The sequence below is a fragment of the Balaenoptera acutorostrata genome, chromosome 19 (assembly GCF_949987535.1).
Source record: "Balaenoptera acutorostrata chromosome 19, mBalAcu1.1, whole genome shotgun sequence".
Classification (NCBI taxonomy): domain Eukaryota; kingdom Metazoa; phylum Chordata; class Mammalia; order Artiodactyla; family Balaenopteridae; genus Balaenoptera; species Balaenoptera acutorostrata.
In genome coordinates this window covers 33,913,924-33,934,700 of record NC_080082.1, presented here as the reverse complement: position 1 = coordinate 33,934,700, position 20,777 = coordinate 33,913,924, and the positions used below count along the sequence as shown (strand labels likewise).

Sequence of the window (20,777 nt, the reverse complement as noted above, 5' to 3'; positions counted from 1 at the left end):
ATGGCCTTGTGAGTTATGTTTTTACGGAGCGAGGAGGTGGAGACATGAGTCCAGTTGCCTAAAATATAAGTTTCGGCTTCATCCTGAACCTCCTCTCTCTCTCATTAGTCACATCCAGATGTCACCAAGTCCTAGGGATTTCCTCCTCTTTAATATCACTAGAATCCTTACCCTCTCTTCATTTCTGAAACCACTGCCTTAGTTCAGATCCTTTCCTTTGTTTTTTGCTGTCTGGATTAATATAGTGACCTTCTAACTGGTCTAAAAAGACATATGAAGGTAATGAAATTTGTATGGAATAGGCCTGCATCCTTAAATTAGAAAATAGAAGCAATTTACTTGTAAAAGAACATCATATCTGTAGTTGTTTTACTTACACATTTTAAAGGCTATTCTCTATAACATTTGATTCATTTATTCAATTTTTTTTTTTATTACAAATATTGAGTATTTTCTTGTGTTAGTGGCTATACCAAGTGTTGTGGATCCAACCATGGAAAAGACTAACAAAGTTCCTCGTTGTAGGGAGCTTATGTTCTAGTTGGTATGATAGACAATAAATGTATAGACAGACAAGGTAACTGTGACATGTGCAATGAAGGAAATGAACAAGGTGATAGCAGCTGGTGGGAAGCTGGCTCCAGAGGTGGTTTGGAAAAGGGTCTTTGAGGAAATGATATTTATGTTGAGATCTGGATGATGTGAATGAAACTGCCAGAAAAAGAGCTTGAGAAGAGCATTCTAGGCAGAGGTCCTGAGGTGAGAAATTATATTTGGGGAATGGGAAGTAGGCCAGAGCGGCTGCAGCAGAGTAAGCAAGGAAGAGAGGTGTATGAAATGAGTTTGGAGGGGTAGGTAGGAGCCGGATCATTTAGGACCTAGTAAGTGTTGGTAAGAAATTTAGTATTTATTGTAAGAGTACTGGAAAGCCATTGACGGTCTTAAACAAGGGAATGATACAAGATCACGTAAGATCTTTACATTTTAAAAAGATCTCACTAGTTGTGGTATGGTAATTAGATTGGAGAGGGGCGAGAAGAGGGACAGAGAGTCCAGGTAAGAGACTGGTTGCAGGGTTAAAGATGATGGTGGCTTTGACTGGGGAGATGATGGGAGAGGGTAAGAGGGGTGGACAAATTTGAGGTATATTTTGGAGGTAGAAACAACATCTTGCTTTATGGAATTAATTGAGTGTTGGGCTTGGGGGGTTGAGGGTTTGGGAAAGAAAATAATAACTTAAAAAATGTTTAGATTAAATATCATCAGTAAAGAATCTTAAATGGATAAGGTATAAAGTACAGTGAACACCCATGGAGTCACTACTCACTTTACGGCAAAAAACATTATCATTCCCTTTGAAATCCCCTCAGCGCTTCTTCCTAGTGTTGCTCTCTTCACTCTCCTCTGAGCTACCATCATCTTTAACTTAGTGTTTATCACTCTCTTGGTTTTCATTATCGCTTTATGAGTTTGACCATCTAAACAGCATAATGTTAGTTCTGCGTGGTTTTGAGCTTTATATACAAGGAATCAGACTGTATGTATATTGTGTAATTTCCTCCCTCAACATTATGTTTCTAGATTCATCCAAGTTGTAGTATGTGATGATGATTTATTTGTTTTCATTGCTGTATAGCATTGCATTCCATTCCATTTCATTTCTGTGAAATACGGTATTTAAATATACCACAATGTAACTATCCATTCGACCATTGATGTACATTTGAATTGGTTTTATTTTCTTGCTATTATTAACAGCTCTGCTACTAACATTCTTACCCATGCCTAGGGTATGTACCTAGGAGTGGAATTAGTAGACGTACATGGGATATGCACATCTTTCCTTTACTAAAAAATGCCAAACTGTTTCCTGGAATAGTTATACCAATTCACACTCCCATCAGCTTTGTGTAAGGGTATCATTGACTCCTCATCCTCACCAATAGTTAATGCTCTAAGACCTTTACCTTTTTTTTAAAAATAATTAATTAATTAATTAATTAATTTATTTATTTATTTACGGCTGTGTTGGGTCTTCGTTTCTGTGCGAAGGCTTTCTCTAGTTGGGGCAAGTAGGGGCCACTCTTCATCGCGGTGCGCGGGCCTCTCGCCATCGCGGCCTCTCTTGTTGTGGAGCACAGGCTCCAGACGCACAGGCTCAGCAATTGTGGCTCACGGGCCTAGTTGCTCCGCGGCATGTGGGATCTTCCCAGACCAGGGCTCGAACCCGTGTCCCCTGCATTGGCAGGCAGATTCTCAACCACTGCACCACCAGGGAAGCCCAGACCTTTACCTTTTGAAATGCTGTCTCATGTTGATTTTGACTTTCTTTTATGTATTTACTAGTGAGGGCAAGAATCTTTTTATTGATTTGTTGGTGATTTAGGTTTCTTTTTCTGTGAGCTCCCTTTTCAAGTCTTTTGTCCATTTTTTTTTCTATTTTTTTCTGGTCTTTTAAAAAAATTGATTTATAGACCTTTTTCAAATTCTAATCTTTTGTCAGAAATAAGGATTACAAATATCTTCTCCTTGTTTGTGGCTCATACTTCTACTCTTGCTATGATGCCTTTTAATGGACAAGTATCTCTTAATTTTAATGTGGTCATATTTGTCAGTCTTTTCCTTTTTGGTTTGTATACTCATGTTTAAGATATTTCTCTCTACCCTAAAGTCATAAATAACATTCTTCTATATTCTCTTCCAAAATTTGTAGTTTTGCCTTTGACATTTTTCTTTAAGACATCTGGAAATTGTTTTTGTGTAGAGTATGACAGGGGAGTCCAATTTAATTTTTTTAAAATATGGATAGTTGATTATCTCAACACCGTTTATTAAGAAGTTTGTTCTTTCCACACTGATTTGCAGTACCTGCCTGGCAACTGTATTAGTTGTTTTAATGAAACAGCTTTTGGCTTTGGTTCTTTTCATTGGATGTTTGTTTTCTCTTTCATTAATTTCTGTTTTTGTGTTTATTCTTTCCTCTTGACTACTTTTTGGGAGGTTATTCTGTTGTTTTTCTAACTTCCTAAGTTGTATGCTGAGTTTATTAATATTACCTTTCCTTTTTTTCTAAAATGAACTATTAAGTCTACGCATTTATTTTATAAGTATTACTTTAGTTGTGTTCAAGTGTTTATTTATTCTTTATTTTAAAAATTTACATTATCATTTCTTCTTTGATTCATTAGTTATTTAGAAGCATCTTTCTTAAATTTTTTGCTCTCTTTTTTGTATTGGTTTTTGTAACTTAATTGTATTTTGGACAAAGAATATAACCTATACAATTCCAATCAATAACATATTTTATTGGTTTGAATAATTGGGTGCCATTTACTGAAGAAGAAAAATTTGGAGGTGGGGATGTGAATCAAGAACACTGTCTTGGAGGTAGTAAGTTTGTGATGCTTACGAGAATCATACTAGAAGAGGTCAGGTGGGCAGTTGGACTTACGTATATATTTATCTTTAGAGATGTAGGGTATATTTAATATTCTTGAATAAGTTTCTCTAATTAAGAATAATTTCTTATAGTTGCTGAAGACCCTGCAAAATCGCTTACGGAGATCTCTCCAGACTTTGGACACGCTTCACCACCACTGCAACCTCCTTCCATGAACTCACTATCCAGCGAGAACAGATTTCATTCTTTACCATTTAGTCTGACGAAGATGCCCAACACCAATGGAAGTATTAGCCACAGTCCGCTCTCTCTGTCAGTGCAGTCTGTGATGGGAGAGCTAAACAATGCACCCGTGCAGGAGAGTCCACCCTTGGCCGTATCTTCTGGTAACTCGCATGGCCTGGAAGTGGGCTCGCTGGCCGAGGTTAAAGAGAATCCTCCTTTCTACGGAGTGATCCGTTGGATTGGGCAGCCGCCAGGACTCAATGAAGTACTGGCGGGACTGGAACTGGTAATTCAATTTGACCTAAAAACTGCATTTCTTTTCTGTCTGGGGTTTTGTACAGGTCTTTCCCTATTCTTTGCTTTTTGGTGAGATATTTTATTTATCCACAAAGCCATCACTAGAGAAAAATTTTATTGCCACGTTGCCTGACATCCTTTGCCACCCATTAAGCATCTGATCCACTTATTCTTAATGTTAGTTGATCTATGTTCAAGGAATGAAAGTAGATTTTTAGGCTAATATGTTTAGGCTCGTTATATTAAACAGAATGCAGTAAGGAAAGCAAACTGTTACCAGTTTTTCTTTTTTTTTTTTTTTCTTAGCCTCCCTCCTGCAATCAGTTCTAATATTTCTATCATTGACTTTAAGATGAATCACTATTTTTAGTGACCTTTTGAGATCTTTGGTAAAGGGAAAGATTTTGGAGATTAGAAAGCATATTGTTTGACATTTCATAATCAGAAAGAGAATTTGAGTACATTTAGCTTTTATTTAAATATATTTCTTGTTTTTTTATTTGTTGGTTTACAGGCCATTGAATGCTGTTTTTCTCTTTGGGTTGTTAAAATAAACAGTCCCTTCTGGCCCCCTCTCCCCACTAGTTTTAATGCTTTTGGAAATGGTGCAGGGAAGTCAGTTAACCAGGGAAGGTTTAACATGTATTCTGAAGGGAAATACATTGAGGATTTTATGCTGGAATAAGGCATTAATTTCTCAAATCGTCAGCTGTGGGCTGAAACACTGATTAGTCAACCCCTTTTTCCTGATGGAGTTCTCAGTACAGGTGTGACAACGGAATTCTAAGAAAGGGTAAACTTGAAACAAGTCTTGTTAGTTCTTTGTATACCATCTTTGCAAGATGGAGAATAATGCATGTCTAAGCATTTTTTGTTTTTTTTCTTTTTCAGGAAGACGAGTGTGCAGGCTGTACAGATGGAACCTTTAGGGGTACTCGGTATTTCACCTGTGCTCTGAAAAAGGCGCTGTTTGTTAAACTGAAGAGCTGCCGGCCGGACTCTAGGTTTGCGTCCCTGCAGCCAGTTTCCAATCAGATCGAACGCTGTAACTCTTTAGGTATTTGTGTGCCTTTCATTTATTTATCAATCTGGAATGACTCTAGTTCTGACCTCATGTCATTTTGCAGTAGTTGGTAGTAAACAGTGTTTCTTTCTTTCCTGCCAGTGTTCATCAAGCTTTTAAATCAGAAAAAAATTATTACTTGGTGTATGAGAAAGTTACAGTTATCCTAAGAGGGGACATTTAAAAAAAGTATTAGCCAGGAAACCATGCTTGAGACTTAAAAGTTGAGAAATAGTGGGATTTATTTTCCCCTTCCTGTTGATTACAGACATTTAATTTTCAACAACCCAGGAGGTAGAGATTGAAATGTGGCCTTCTTTATGGCACTGATGTTCCTCTCTCTGTATTGTTCAAGTACATCAATAAGCATATCTTATCAAGAATGACTTCCTTCTCAGTGTATTGTCTAGTACGTCAATGAGCATATCTTATCAAGAAGTCAGCATTATTATAAGAAGTAGTTTGAATTGCTTGATGAAGGACAGATCTCCTCATCACTTACAGTAGGTGGCAGTTTCCTGATACTATCCCTTTCCAGTTTTGGATAATCGTGGTGAAGCATCTTGAGGGTTAAACAGGTATAAATAGGAAAGCCATCTTTATGAAAAACAATTTTTCTTACAGTTGAAGTAGTGCTTTGGAATTTTTTGTTTTCTTTTCCAACTTGGAAATGGAACATCTTCAGACAAATAAAATATTTGGGGAACAAAATATTTTACTTGGCAGATGCTTTTTTACGTTACTTGATACTCTAAAGTGTTCTTTAAATTGTGGAGGAAATAAGGTTGAAAACGAACATTAGCATTTTTTATAAGCCAAGCTGAATAACAATTAACCAAAACCTACCTTTAACTTAGTTTTAAGTTGGGTAATAAATTGTGCATCAAAATACAAAAAGATATTTTTAAGTGAAGAAATATGTATGGGAATACATAAGTATAATAGTTTAAAAGAATTATTTTCATTTTTATCTTTGCAGCATTTGGAGGCTACTTAAGTGAAGTAGTAGAAGAAAATACTCCACCAAAAATGGAAAAAGAAGGTTTAGAGATAATGATTGGAAAGAAGAAAGGTATCCAGGGTCATTACAATTCTTGTTACTTAGACTCAACCTTATTCTGGTAAGTTTAAAATTAATGCAGTAGGAATATAGTGCCATGGGGGCAGGTGTGTGTGTTTCTGTGTGTGTGTGTCGGAGAGAGAGAGAGAGAGAGAGAAAGAAACTAATTGCCTCTGAGTGGAGAAACTGGGGGCTGGGGTTCAGGAGAGAAAGGGAGATTTGCATTTCACTATATACTCCTTGGAAGCTACTGAATGTTGCCTCATGTGCCTGTATCCAAAAAATTAATATAAAAAGTAATGCAGTGAAAGATGGATAAGAGGTGAATGATAGTGTTACAGGTGGTACAGATATTCTCAGGGTATGTGGGAAATCATAGGACTGAAGAGAATAAGTACAGGATCTTTGTGCACAAATCAAATAACTTGTCATAAGCCATTGACTGGCTCGTGTGTTTGTTTTACTAGGCAGAGGCAATCATAAAACTACTTTATTTTAAAGAAGTATTTTCAGCAGAAGCACAGTTGCCCTCGTATAAGTAGTTTGTTCCAAAGTAGAACGATTTAGCATGGCAAGAATTTTTACACCCTGAAGCTTGAACCAAGAACATTGCCAGTTAAACTGAGCATAACCTGCCAGCTCTGTACAGCCACGTTGTAAGAATTAGGAAGTTAATGGGATGTTAAAATTTTAAAGACAGGGGGAAGAATAAAAGTGGTGGGCCGTTCTTTGGGCAGAATACTTTGTCTCTCAGAGGTGTTGACAAAAGCAAGAATTGATGTAATATTCTTCAGATTTTCTGATAAAAATCTGTTTAGCCAAATTTTCTTTTTCTTTGATATCAGCAAGTCACTGCTGTTAGTCACTCACAAGTGATTTTGACATTTAAAGGAATTCAGACCTCTGCAAAGGGCTGTGGAGAGAGAGAAGTATATCTAGAGTGGGTTACATATTGGCTATGTGTTTGCCTTGGGGAATTAGTTTCCAAACTTTCTCCTCTGTTGTAGTTTGACTCAGATTTGTAGGCCTTCTTTCAGCTTTTGCAAAGAAGTTTTCCAGTGTACTGAAGGCGTATTTTAAATCCTTTAACACTGTCAATCTGTAGTTTGCCTTCTTGATATTAGTATTCTCCTTAAGGATCTCTAGGCCCTGATGATTGAACCATGGGAACCTTGACAGGGGTCTTGGTTACCTGTATTAATAAAAAACACTAATTTGTATGTTATTTGTTCTCCAGAGTTTGTGATTTTTCTCTTCATATTCTTTTTAGTATGTGTTTCTCAAAAATTAGTACATTTACAGCATGAGGAAAAATACTCTTTTTATTTTGCAGCTTGTTTGCTTTTAGTTCCGTTCTGGACACTGTGTTACTTAGACCCAAAGAAAAGAATGATGTAGAATATTATAGTGAAACTCAAGAGCTGCTGAGGACAGAAATCGTTAATCCTCTGAGAATGTAAGTAGAAGATAGTTATTTTTGCCTTCAGGTGGTATCCTAGGTGCTGTTTTTTGGTACAGTAATTAATTTATTCCCTGCTTTCCTTTAATGAGAAATGGGAGAGAATTAGTTCTCTTGATGATGTATTAACATCTTTTTTAACTTTTAGTCCTTGTGTTATCTTTTTTTTAAAAGAAGATTTCTGTTCAGTCTTTGTTGCTACTTTTATTTATTTTTTTTAATTTTTATTTTGTTTATTTATTTAATTATTTTTTGGCTGTATTGGGTCTTCATTGCTGCACACGGGCTTTCTCTAGTTGTGGTGAGCAGGGACTACTCTTTGTTGTGGTGCACGAGCTTCTCATTGCGGTGGCTTCTCGTTGCGGAGCACAGGCTCTAGGTGCACGGGCTTCAGTAGTTGCAGGGTGTGGGCTCAGCAGTTGCAGCGCACGGGCTCTAGGGCGCATGGGCTTCAGTAGTTTAAGTGCGCGGGCTCAGTAGTTATGGCTCGCCGGCTCTAGAGCACAGGCTCAGTAGTTGTGGTGCACAGGCTTAGTTGCTCCGTGGCATGTGGGATGTTCCCAGACCAGGGATCGAACCTGTGTCTCCTGCATTGGCAGGCGGATTCTTGACCACTGCGCCACCAGGGAAGTCCCGTTGTACTGTCTTTACTTCTTTAACATTTTAAATCTGGCCAAGGTGTAGTACATAGTGTAAGCCATGAAATGATTAAACCATTTTGGTAGAGTGTACTACAATTCAGCAATTACAGTAGGTTTATAAAAGCTGATATAAGGTATTTGGGATTCTAATCTTCTCCAATACTACCCCTAATATAATCATGCTTATTAGTTTAATCGGTATGATCTGGCTTCTTAAACTTAATTTTATCTGAATGAATAGCAGCAAGGGAAATTTTTATTTATAGAGTAGCAAGTATTTAATAGTTTTATGTTAGAAATAGATGAGATGTATTTTATTAACACATTTCTCGGTTAAAGGAAGATATTTAGGCCTCCCTCCACCTCTCTTAAAAAGGTGATGTTTTTGGTTATCTCCTAGTTTAAGAATTATAAGTATGTCTTTCTTTGGCCACAGGAAACAATTTGTAATGGTATAAGTACAAGACATCTAGTAAGGACTTTTGTTAAGTGGTAGGAGGAATGTGTGATAATATCACAGTATAAAATTTAAACTATGAAGAGTCAGGACCATAGATCACAAAACAAATCTGTTCTTTTAGGAATATAGGGAGCAAACTATGTAATTTAAAGTCCATATTAGGATAAATTTAAATTTTGTGACATACTTTTATTATTTAACAATTAAAATAAAAAATAGTTTGATACAAGATTTTGACCCCAAAATGCAGGACACTGAAATATAATGAGCATTCAGAATGACCTACTATACAACATGACTAGGAAAGTATATTATAGGTGAATAGATTTCCCACTTGTATCTTTTGTTTTCTTTGAATTCTGTAATGATGAAAATAACTGTAGTTTTTACCCCCTTAAGATAATTATGAATCTTGAGTTTTACATCAATTCTTTTGTATTATATTTGTATAAATGCAAAATTTAAACATACTGTCTATTTCCCCCCCAAGTGATTGATACTAGAACAAGACAGATTAAATCCAAAACTCTAAGACATGTTACCACTTCCTTCTTTCCTTCCAAAACACCATAAGTCCATTAATAAGCGTTCTTTGAATACTGTTGTCCAACCAGTTAAGAATCATGGTTCATCAGACTTTGTCACCCTGTCCACAACAAGAAACTAGTCAGATGCCCTGTTTTGATCAAGATTCCCTGTGTCTGCAGCGGTCATATCTAGATTATAGCTGACTGGTTTTACTTGGTACTGAAACACGTGCTCTCTCCATTTCAAGCTTCTTGCAGGCAGAGACCCTGTTTTTTCACCTTATTCATTTTTGTATTCCCAGTGACTGAAAGGTTAGATTACTACGTAAGTGGTAGATGCTCAATATATGTTGGCTGCAAAGAGCTAATGAGTGAGTGAATAGCCGATATGAAAAATGGATATAAGATTAGGCGGTTCTGACTTGCTCTTATGAAGCCCATGGTGGCCTCTAAGCTGTCTTCTGAAGCCATTTTTAGAATTAGAATTTGTCAGGGATTGACAGGAAGCTTATTGAATGTATCCTGTATTCAGAGAAAGATAAGAGAAAATGTCATAATTACGAAGACTGGTTTGATTGCAGATTTTAGAATTTCAGTTTCTTATCACTGCCCTTTTCCATCCCCCTTGGTAGTAGCTATTTCATCCTTTAGTACATTAAAAGGATTCTCTCTCAAAATTGTATATTCTGTTTTGTAAAGTAAATGTTTTAATTCCGTAAGTAAAATAGTATTAAAAAACAGTCATCATAAATTAAAAATATTTTTTCTTTTATTAGTATATGATAGTTATTTTTAGGTTATCATAGTATCTGGGATAATTCTGATTGTAGATTTTAAAATTTTCAAACCTCAAGAAGAAGCTTATAATTGTATTTTCTGAAATACGTATTAAGCTTACTAATTTATGACACACTGGAGTTACATAAGAAATATTTGATTATCAAAATGTGTTATGTTCATTGTAAGCCAACTATCCTTCAATAAAAAATGTATTACATTAATTTAATATATATGCTAATATTAATAGTTTTTTACTAACATAGATACGGATACGTATGTGCAACAAAGATTATGAAACTGAGGAAAATACTTGAAAAAGTTGAGGCTGCATCAGGATTTACCTCTGAAGAAAAAGGTGACTTTTAATTTATAGGATATGCATTAAAATAACTTGAAAGCATAAATGCTAAATTGTTGGCTGAAATGTTATATCTGTGTAGTTTTGGGGATTTTATTTTAAACTATAATTTTTTTCTATGTGATGTACAGTTTTCTTCTCTTTTTGTAAATGCTTTCTCTCTTCTAAAAGTGAGTGATATGTGGAATAATGAACCCCTTTAAGAAGCTGACTGGTTTTACTATATTATGAATAAATAAGGAGATCTTTCCATCCGGCAATGATATTCGGAGTTGTTTTCTTTTCAGGGGTGAAGAGTTGCACTGAGTCATCCACATTTCTCACTTAGCTTTCCTTGTTATAAAGGGAGTTACAAATGGCTGATTAGGATTAAGTTTATGGTCAGAGACAGTGTTTTCATCTATTCATAGCTAATGAATTTACTCAGAGATTCAACTCCTGACTTTGAATGTATTAACAGCATATTGTAACTAGCTATAATATTTAGACTTGATAATTATTTAAACAGCAGGAAAAAATAAGGTCATACGTCAGGTTTTATTACACTTAAGCCCCCCCCAAAGAAATTAAAATTATTTCCCTATATGTGAATTATTATACCCTTTGAAATATAATAAAGTTATAACAAAATTGTCACGTAATACTTTATCATATCATTTAAATATCCTTTGTAGTTTGTCATTAGGAAAAATTGAGAACTATGCTTTTAATTGAAATAATATTGATTATGAAATTGAATTCTGTATAGGAATATGACTGTTATAAAGAAAAAATAGAATGATTTAAAAATCTTGTCTGTGACTTATTTGATTTTTTATTTTCTCCTAGATCCTGAAGAATTCTTGAATATCCTGTTTCATCATATTTTAAGGGTAGAACCATTGTTAAAAATAAGGTAATTTTAAATTGTTACAGAAGCGTTGGAAAAATAGACAATCCTCATTTCCACTGCCATCACTCAGTAGAAATGATTTCCTTAATGATTACTTAATATTGTATTTATTTAGGGATCTTAATATGTTAGGTTCCCGCAATGCAAATTAATTTAAATCATTATCTTTGCCATAGTATCATACTTAACTTGAAGAACAAATCCAGTGTAAATTTGTGCTTTTAATTTTAACCCCAGTAATAAGCACTGTTGCAAATCGTTTTCTTATAAAACTGTATATAAATATATTTTTAATTTAAATTAATGAATCCTTTTAAGAGAATATTATTCGAACTCAATCAAACACTGTGGGAGCACTGTTTTTGACTACCCATTAGTCAAAGAATTAATTTAGCCCTAAATTAGCTCTCTTGTTCCCAGTTTTATAACTTGGTCTTTTTTCCCCCCATCTTCAATGAAAGCCTTGAATCTAATGCAGTGAAGTTCTTAGTGAGATGTTCTAAATGGATGAACTTTCCAGATTGAATGCTGGGCCTTTTTACATTATAGTCTGGGTTTCTTTGTTGAAAAATCTTGCTTATATACTATTTACTTCCCTAAAAGCTAATCACGGACAAGTATTCTTACTCATCTCAGTGTCTTAAGTGATGTTCTTTGATGCCAGTGTCGAATTGATGAGTAAGAAGGACGGAGGGAAGGGTGGACAGTACCGCAGTTATAGTTTGATATTGTTTTGGAAGTTCTAGCTAATGAAATAAGATAGGATATATTTATTATCTATTCAAATAAGGTCATAGCTATATGTATACCCAGAAAATCCGAGAGAATTGTTTAGAAACTACTAGTGTTAACACAAGAATTTGTAATTTGACCATGCAGGAAAAAACCATGGAGAAATCAGTCATATTCCTGTATCCCCACTAGCAAATATGAAAAAGGGATAATTTCATACTTCATGAAAGTATAAAATGCCAAGAAATCAATTTTACTGAGATAGGTTTTTAAAGAAGACTTGCACAGAGCTAAAAGGTGATTTAATTAATTAGTGAGAAAGATTGTGTTCCAGGTAGGAAGATTAAATAACTTAAAGATGTTAATTTTTACAAAATAACTTGTACATAATCAAGATCTTAACTTTTTTTTTTTCCTTTGGAACTTAGTAAAATGATTTTAGAATTCTCTACAAGATGAAATGGGTGAAAACATTGCAGTTTTGTTTTTTTTTTAAAGAATTCTATTATAAGCTATAAAGACAAAACAACAGACATTTAAAACAGTGTGATACTGGTATACAATTAGAAATTGGATAGATAGAACTGAATAGAAAGCCCGGATATAGAATTAACTATATGTGGTATTTCAGTATTTTATAAGTCAACCTTCAAACACAAAGGAGGAAGGAAATATATATTGAATGCATGATGTAGGAAATCTGCCAGGCAGTTTGGGAGGAAGAAAATCACTTCTGTTTTTCATCTTGAAGAGATAAATTTCAGATGATTAAAACAGTTTTCATTCTTTTTTTTCATAGCCCAACACACCTTGGGTTGTAATACACTCCTGGTGTGTTACGTAGGATGAATACTGCAGTGATTCTCAGAGTGGGTGAAGAAGGGTCAGTCACATATAGGAATACGTCTCAGTGTCTGAAGGTCTTGTGGAGTTTGAAGAGGGCCCTGGGAAGCTCTGCCTCTCCTCCCCCTTCAGCAGCCTCTTCAGATTGAGAATCACTAGTTTGAAGATTATAAAAAGATTTTAAAAAAAAACAACTTTAAAAGTTAGCAGTTTTTTCCCAAGTGTCATTCTTCCCCTCCATGAGCCGGTCTTTCTGACTGAGGGAGCGTCAGCTGATGCAACAAATAGGAGGATGAGTACCTTAAAACTTTGAAATAGTAAAGTAGTCTAAAAGAGACCATTCTAAAATGATATTCTTAATATGAATATTCTTAAATGGTTTAAGAGAAAAAAGGAGGACTTAGATACCTAGGGAGGATAAATGCAGATTTGATAACAAAGAAAAATAAACAAAAATAAAACTCCCCAAAATAGAGTAAAAAACTATATATGTAGTTATATATATATAGCCGTATATGTATATATGGCTGGGAGAGGGCACCTCACTGAATGCAGTATGCACAGCTAAAGAGAGAATTGCTTACTTGAAAGATAGATCTGAAGAAATTACCCAGAATGTAGCCCAAAGCAATAAAGAGTTAGAAAACAAGAAAGAGGAGATAAGAGACATGGAAGACAAATTCTAATTGTCGTTGTAGGAGGAGACGCTAGAGAGAATAGGGAGACACTAGAGAGAAGAGGGAAGTTGCTTTGGGAAACTGAGGGTTTCTGAGGTTGGCCTCTCAATAGCTGAGATTTTATTATGAAAACTACATTAATATTTTTCCCTAAAAATCTTGAACTGTACTTATAAATCTAATTATAAACAGTCTGATTCTATATGCAGAAATTCTGCTAAAAAGGGTAAATAGTAAATTGAAAGATTATTGATTCTTTTAGTAGAGTTAGTCTTGAATTTTCATGCATTCTGAAGTAAAATATTTAGAAGGGAAAATGTTCAGTATAAGGGTAGCACTGTGATGGGCATTTAGTAGGCCCTAACTTGGTGTTTGTTGAATAAATGAGTGACCATCTAAAGAGACAACATGCTTTAGTGCCAAGAATAGTAAGCAGTTGTTAGGACACCTAGGTTTTATACCTGGCTCTGATTTTGAGTTACTGGGAAGGATTATCCTTCCCCAGATCTCAGGGCCTTCATTTTAGAAATGAAAAGTTGCATCTGGAAGGTCTCTTAGGGTCTGTCCCATTCAGGCATGTACAAATTAACTTTCCTGTTTCAAGCATTAAATGCAGTTCCCTCCTTTCTAGCTTCGGCAGTTAAGTTGAACCAAGTGACGTTAGCTTCTGGCTTTTATTGTTCACACAGTGCTCCTTGACTGTGGATGTTATTGCATTATTTTTCTTCTAATCACTAAGGCAACTTTTCAATATGAGAACTTAAACAAGAAATCATTTGCAAGGTCTTATGCATAAGTACATTGAATTATTTTATCTAAATGATTGTCTTTGTCCCTGTTGTCTGAGTGTCAGAGTTGCACCATCGGTTTCTGTTCTCAACAGTTTTTCTGTTCTCAAATGCCTCTGGGACCACTTCACTTTTTGATGCATTTCATAAATAAATTATCTGGCTTTTTTCTGCATATTTTTAGATCAGCAGGTCAAAAAGTTCAAGATTGTTACTTTTATCAAATTTTTATGGAAAAAGATGAGAAAGTTGGAGTTCCTACAATTCAGCAATTATTAGAATGGTCTTTTATCAACAGCAACCTGAAATTTGCTGAGGTTAGTGATAATTACTTATTGTATTTTTTATGCAAGTCATTAGGGTTCTCCAGACAACTATAGCTTCTATAACTATTACTTTTAACCCACTGAGAACAGTTAGGAGCACAAATTGTTAAGAAAACACAAATTAAAAAAAAATATGCCATGCTTCAACTTTGTCCATGTAGAAAATACCTTAGAATTAAGATTGAACTTTTTAGATTTTTGGTGCCAAAGAAAATATCATTCTAATTTGTAACTTGAAAACTTTTAAGTAGCTTAAAGCAAAGAAGATTTGTGGTTTTTTGTTGTTGTTGTCTTTTCACCCAGCTTAACATTTTACCCAATTAAAAATTTTACCCAAGCATATTATCCAAATATATCAAAAAAAGAAAGTTTACTTTTCCTCCTTCAATAAAAGACAAAATTCACTTACTGTAAATGAACAAGTGATTTAAATTACTTTTCTTTTACTGTTTACTGAGTATCTTCATGCTCTTAGTAGTACATGCTTGTGGTTCATTTTCATTGTATCCCTCTCTGAAGGAATGTTCTGGTAAAACCTTAACAGCTACCATTATTTATTTGTTGAAATATAAGGAATAGTGTCCTTCAGGTTTTTCCAAAGCCTTTTAAAAATATAAACCCAAAGCAGATGACTCTGCATGGTCATCATATTACTTGAGGCCCAAGGTTGTTGAACTGCCTGACTTCCGTGTCCATGTGTCCACAGATCTTGGACGGCTTGAGGCTTGTGGCTCCTTGGCGCTCTGCCTTCACAGTGCATTTCACACGTGGGTCCCATTTGTGAACACGGAGTGGCCATCCACGTTATGGTGGAGCCTCTGCTTGCTTTGACAGCCACGACTATTTCAGGGAAATTTTTTTTCCAGCGTTTTGATTCTAAAATTATGTATCTTTTTTTTTTTAGGCACCATCGTGTCTGATTATTCAGATGCCTCGATTTGGAAAAGACTTTAAACTATTTAAAAAAATTTTTCCTTCTCTGGAATTAAATATAACAGATTTACTTGAAGACAGTAAGTATAAGATTTTTTAGTTTGTTTTTCAGAAATAGTCTGTCAGGTCATTCACATTAATTGCGAATAAGAGTCTTAACAGGATACGAGTTTTCTAAAGGACAATTTGGTATCTGAAGAGGCTGAAGAGCCTGGAAATACTACACTAAAATTTATTCTGAAAAAATAATCAGACATGTAAATCAATATTTCATATGTAAATATGTTTATGAGTAAGAAATTAGAAGCACTCTATATGTTAATGAGAGTAGTTAAGTGAATTATGGTGTCTCTCTACAACAGAAAACTACTGCCATTAAAATTCATGTTTTTGAAGACCAATGTTATATGAAAGTGGTCATGATGTAATGTTAAGTGAAAAGGAGAGTGCTGATAATTTTCTATAAGAGGAGCTACACACACACACACACACACAGACACACACACACACACACGCCGAGTTATGTGAGTGTGCAGATACAAAATTACCTGAGAAAATTCACAGTAGTATTGACAGTGGTTATCTCTTGCTAACTGAAATTGTAGATGCTGTCAGTTTTCTTATTTATACTCTCTTGTATCTTTGCATATTCATCAATAGAAATTTTATAATCAGGGGAAACACTCTAGAATATATAATTTTTAAAAAATTGTCATTTGGTCAGAGAAAATGTCTTTAAAGATATCCTGAATCCAAGAAAATCCAATTTAAAGTTTACGGGGATGGGGAGGGGTGGACTTCACTGAGTCCATGAACATTATCCTTTTTAAAGCTTAACTTTTCTTTTTAATCTTTTTAATGAAAGAATGCATTTTTAAAGACCCCTTAACTCCCCGCCACCCCCAACGTTTTCAGCCCCTAGGCAGTGCCGGATATGTGGAGGGCTCGCAATGTATGAGTGTAGAGAATGCTACGATGACCCTGACATCTCAGCTGGAAAAATCAAGCAGTTTTGTAAAACCTGCAACACTCAAGTAAGTTTGACTTCACTTAATGGATATTCTCTTAATAAGCAGTAAATCATTTGTAGTTGAAACAGATTTCAGGTTTTGAAAAGTTTTCAGAATCATAATTAACTTTAAAAATTCCATAATTAAATGGTATTGTTTATGCCTCCTCTGTTTATTTGATGGACTTCTGTCGAGTACTCAGTTGCTCTTTGTGGGGATGTATTCAATTACAGTAAGTGGCATTCATTCCCTTCAAACCATTGTGTTTCGGCTTCTTAATGGCATTCTCTTCATGTTCCCTTTCAGGTCCACCTTCATCCCAAGAGGCTGAGTCATAAATATAACCCAGTGTCACTTCCCAAAGATTTACCTGACTGGGACTGGAGACACGGCTGCATCCCCTGTCAGAAGATGGAGTTATTTGCTGTCCTCTGCATAGAAACAAGCCACTATGTCGCTTTTGTGAAGTACGGGAAAGATGACTCTGCCTGGCTCTTCTTTGACAGCATGGCTGATCGGGATGGTACTTTCCACACCTTTTCTACATGTGGCGACATTTGAGTTTGTAGTGGGATAACCATAGTGGGCTAGCCTGGTCTGAGTAATAAAATAGTGTTGGGAAAATCCGTTCAGGAATATCTTGGTGACATAGTCCGAAATCTTGAAATGCATTAACAGCCCTGCTACTAAACTAAGGGATAATATTTTTGTGATATTTTGACATGCATAGAGTCTTTTTTTTTTTTTTTTTTAAAAAGGAGCTAGAAATTTCTTTTTTTAGGGCTGAAAGGTTTTATTTTCAGCTTTGTCGTCTTTGACTTTCAGGCTTCTCTTATTTTCTGTACCATAGTCACCATTTCCTAAATACCTATGTGCCAAGCTCTCAGGGAGGTACTTTACGTTATTATACCTAAATCCTTGCAAGGTGGGAATGATTCCTATTTTTCTCTTACTAAAGCTGAGATTTAAGGTGCCTAAGGTCTCAGAGCTTGTATTTAATTCAGTCTTTCTGACCTCAGTGCTTATGTTTTTTCTGTTGTCTTCTAGATGACAAAGCTAAGAATAAAAGTAAATGTCTTCTTTGGAAAAATAAGCTTATTCTGTGTGTAATGTGTCTTCCTTAAGTGGGGAATATACTGCACCTTCTAGGCTGCTTTCTAGGATGTTCAGTCATTATTTAACAGATACCTAATGAGTGCATGTGAAGTGCCTGGGGCTCTAGTAGGTTTCAAAAACGAAACCGTTGTCAAAACAGCTGTACCCCTGCCTGTATAGTTTACAGATCAGGACTGGTCCTAGGCAAGGTTGTGAAGTATGACTTAACGTCCCTCCAGTTCTCTGATACCCCTTTAGTCACTCTCTCACGCTCCAGACCCCGAGTCTTCAGGTGTGGCCCTCTGGTGACCTAGGACGCCACCTTGTGGCAGCCTCTTGATCAGATGCCCAAGCTGTACCCCAAGGTTTCTCAACGTTTTCTCAGCTCTCAGACGCTTGAGGGATATAGCACAGCCCCAGCTGTAAATAGGTCCTTACCCCAGTTAAAAATTTGCATTTAGCCATGTAACTCAAAGGCACAAGGGTTCCGGGCGTTTTTAGAAAAGCCACTGGGAGGCTAAAGCCTTTCCTGGAATCCCTAAGACCACGCCTCATAGCATCTTCATTCAGTCTAACGAAATGTAGAACAAAACCTTGCGAGAATCACACAAATACATATTTTAAATTTAGCGGAATAAAATGGTATTCATTTTACTAGATCTGCCCTAAACTGGACAGGCTCATGGTAAAGCATACAGGGAGGGGTGCTTGTGTCTGGGAAGGGATTTGGGAATGTGAAGAGTTGAATGTGTGTGCATACGTGTATGTAACATTATTCCCTGATTGAATACACAGAGAAGCCTGGGAAGTAGGTTTTGGACTTTGCTCAGGATATGTGTCCTTTTGTCAGTAGTATTCACTGTTGGTCCCGGAATCCTTTCAGAAACCAAGAAATGAGACTGTCAAGAGTTAACGAGGATTTAACTTCTAGAAATCGGAAGTAAAATAAGGTCTTTCAGGTCCTGGGAATTAGCCTTAACTAAATTATGGAATTGTAAAATTACTTTGGTGGGGCAGGACAGCAAAAGGGTTTAGAACTTGACTGCCCTAAATACAGCTCTTCCTCTTTTCCATAGGTGGTCAGAATGGCTTCAACATTCCTCAAGTTACCCCATGCCCAGAAGTAGGAGAGTACTTGAAAATGTCTCTAGAAGATCTGCATTCCTTGGATTCCAGAAGAATCCAAGGCTGTGCACGAAGACTTCTTTGTGATGCATACATGTGCATGTACCAGAGCCCAACAATGAGTTTGTACAAATAAACGGGGTCATCTGGACAGGTGCAGAAACCCGATGCACAATTTTAATGTTGCATTTCACGCGAGCTGGCAGTTTTGTTCAACGTCCATTGCCGGCAATGGATGTCTTTGTGGTGATGATCCTTCAGAAGAGGATTCCTGCGTTTAAAAACAAATTGCTTTTGTGTTACTAAAGTATTTAATAAGAAGCATTTTGCACTCTAGAAAGTATGTTTGTGTTGGTTTTTTAAGATGTCTAAATGGAGTTATTAATACCTGAAGCTTTAAGTTAAGTGCATTGATCATAAGATATTTTTGGAAGCATAAAATTTTAATTGTGACAGTTTAAAACCTCTTCTAGTCCATTGAGAATGTAAATAAATGTGTCTTCTTTATGGACCAAGGATATGAAATCATTTTTCCTTTGTAGCTGATGGTTGCCTTGAGGAGGATATATTTTGGTTTTATTAAGAGTCTACTTTCAATCCAGTTATTAAAGTTGTACTGAGTTTGATTTGTTAATTCTTCCCTGTATAATGCTGATTCCTGCATGTCTGAAATCTGCTGAGTTTCTGTGTTTCTGCAGTAGTGGTCAGAAAAGTATTTAAATTTCCTTAGTGGTGTTTTCTATTTGTTCTGGTTTTGAGATAAATGAGTGATTTTGTCATAAAATGTCCATTTTTGATGTAATTTTCCTGGAGGATTAGCATATACAGCAAATGAAGCTCTACATTCATAGTAGTAACTGTCAGCTAACAGCTTTTTTTTTTAAGGCTCTCTAACTATCTTATGCAACAGGGCACAGTAAGTTTTATTAAAGCGTTGGGGTGATAAATATAACATATTCCTACACAAATATATATGGTTCATAAGAAAAAAAATTTGGCATATAGAATCACTCATTAAAATTTCCCTGAAGAGACGTATTGGATATCTAAACCTCTACTATTTTAGATAAGACTGTCCAGAACTTAGATCAGTCCCCGCATTAAATTCCATCTGATTTCCCTTGAGATAATGACAGTTACGAATCAGTTATTTTATTGAAATGTTAGCAGTAGCTTTGCCTTCCTCCTGATTAAATAAGTAGAAAATGGATGTTTTTGTAGCTAATATCCGTAGTGTGTGTCTGTTGTAGACTAGAAGCATAGGCTGTAAATGTAAGTGCCGTGGGATGTGTTGTATGGCGTCATTGTCTCTCTGGAATGACTTCCTAACCACGCGGAAAGGCAGAGGTTGTCATGTGTGTCTAGCATATGACTTCGTAAAACATTGAATGTCCAAAAAAAGGGAAAGAATCTTTGCAAACCCTGCAATTGTTTCTTTTTCAAGTCACATTTACTTTTTGGTTCTGTCATTCCATTTTCCTAATATTTATTAGCTTTATAAATCATAATAAGGTACAAAAAATTCTTTCATCTTGTGATTTTTTCAGTTTTGGAATGAAAAAGTACGCAACTTGTGCATGAAGTATTGCTCAGTGCCTGAGTGGGTGGTGAGATGGTTACTAGATCCGGGGGTTGGGGGTGACCCCGCCCTGTCACCCCGGGGTAGATGAGGAGCATGGGATGCAGGATGTCTACGGTCCCATCTAGCCCTGACCTTCCACAAGTCCAGTCACCGCTTAATCAATACGTGCTGGGGAATAAATGGATGAAGGAGCTTATCAATGTGATTTTAAAAGGCTATCTGGAGGAGTGAGTAGGACTCTATATCTGGGTAAGACTGGATTTAACAGTTAAAAAAGAGAAGACAGTGCCTTTCCTGTAAAAATTACAACAGAATACAAGTTGAGGAAGGTCTGTCGTGCCCGGCCCCTTGCGGCAGAAGACTTGAAGAGGACGTGTGAGGGCGCGTGTGCGGTGTCCCGAGGCGGGTGGAGGCGCTTTCAAGTGGGAGGGGCCTCATCCATAAACGATTTCTAAGGACAGACTCTTCGAGCATTAGCTGAAGAATGCTGACAGTTCTTTTAGC

General features: G+C 36.0%; 1 protein-coding gene across 6 annotated transcripts in view; it reads left to right on the top strand.

The window, feature by feature from the left end:
• The window catches only part of CYLD (CYLD lysine 63 deubiquitinase), a 55,686-nt gene extending 36,266 nt beyond the window's left edge, over positions 1 to 19,420 (top strand). For all 6 annotated transcript variants that reach the window (XM_057534234.1, XM_057534236.1, XM_057534235.1 and 3 more), the window contains 11 exons: positions 3,532 to 3,911; positions 4,814 to 4,979; positions 5,965 to 6,106; positions 7,379 to 7,501; positions 10,176 to 10,267; positions 11,099 to 11,165; positions 14,387 to 14,519; positions 15,433 to 15,541; positions 16,377 to 16,495; positions 16,778 to 16,994; positions 18,643 to 19,420. In XM_057534234.1, coding sequence (XP_057390217.1) covers positions 3,532 to 3,911; positions 4,814 to 4,979; positions 5,965 to 6,106; positions 7,379 to 7,501; positions 10,176 to 10,267; positions 11,099 to 11,165; positions 14,387 to 14,519; positions 15,433 to 15,541; positions 16,377 to 16,495; positions 16,778 to 16,994; positions 18,643 to 18,827 — 1,733 coding nt within the window. In that variant the 3' untranslated portion in view covers positions 18,828 to 19,420. The remainder of the gene's footprint in view (positions 1 to 3,531; positions 3,912 to 4,813; positions 4,980 to 5,964; positions 6,107 to 7,378; positions 7,502 to 10,175; positions 10,268 to 11,098; positions 11,166 to 14,386; positions 14,520 to 15,432; positions 15,542 to 16,376; positions 16,496 to 16,777; positions 16,995 to 18,642) is intronic.
• The last annotated feature ends 1,357 nt before the right edge of the window (positions 19,421 to 20,777 follow it).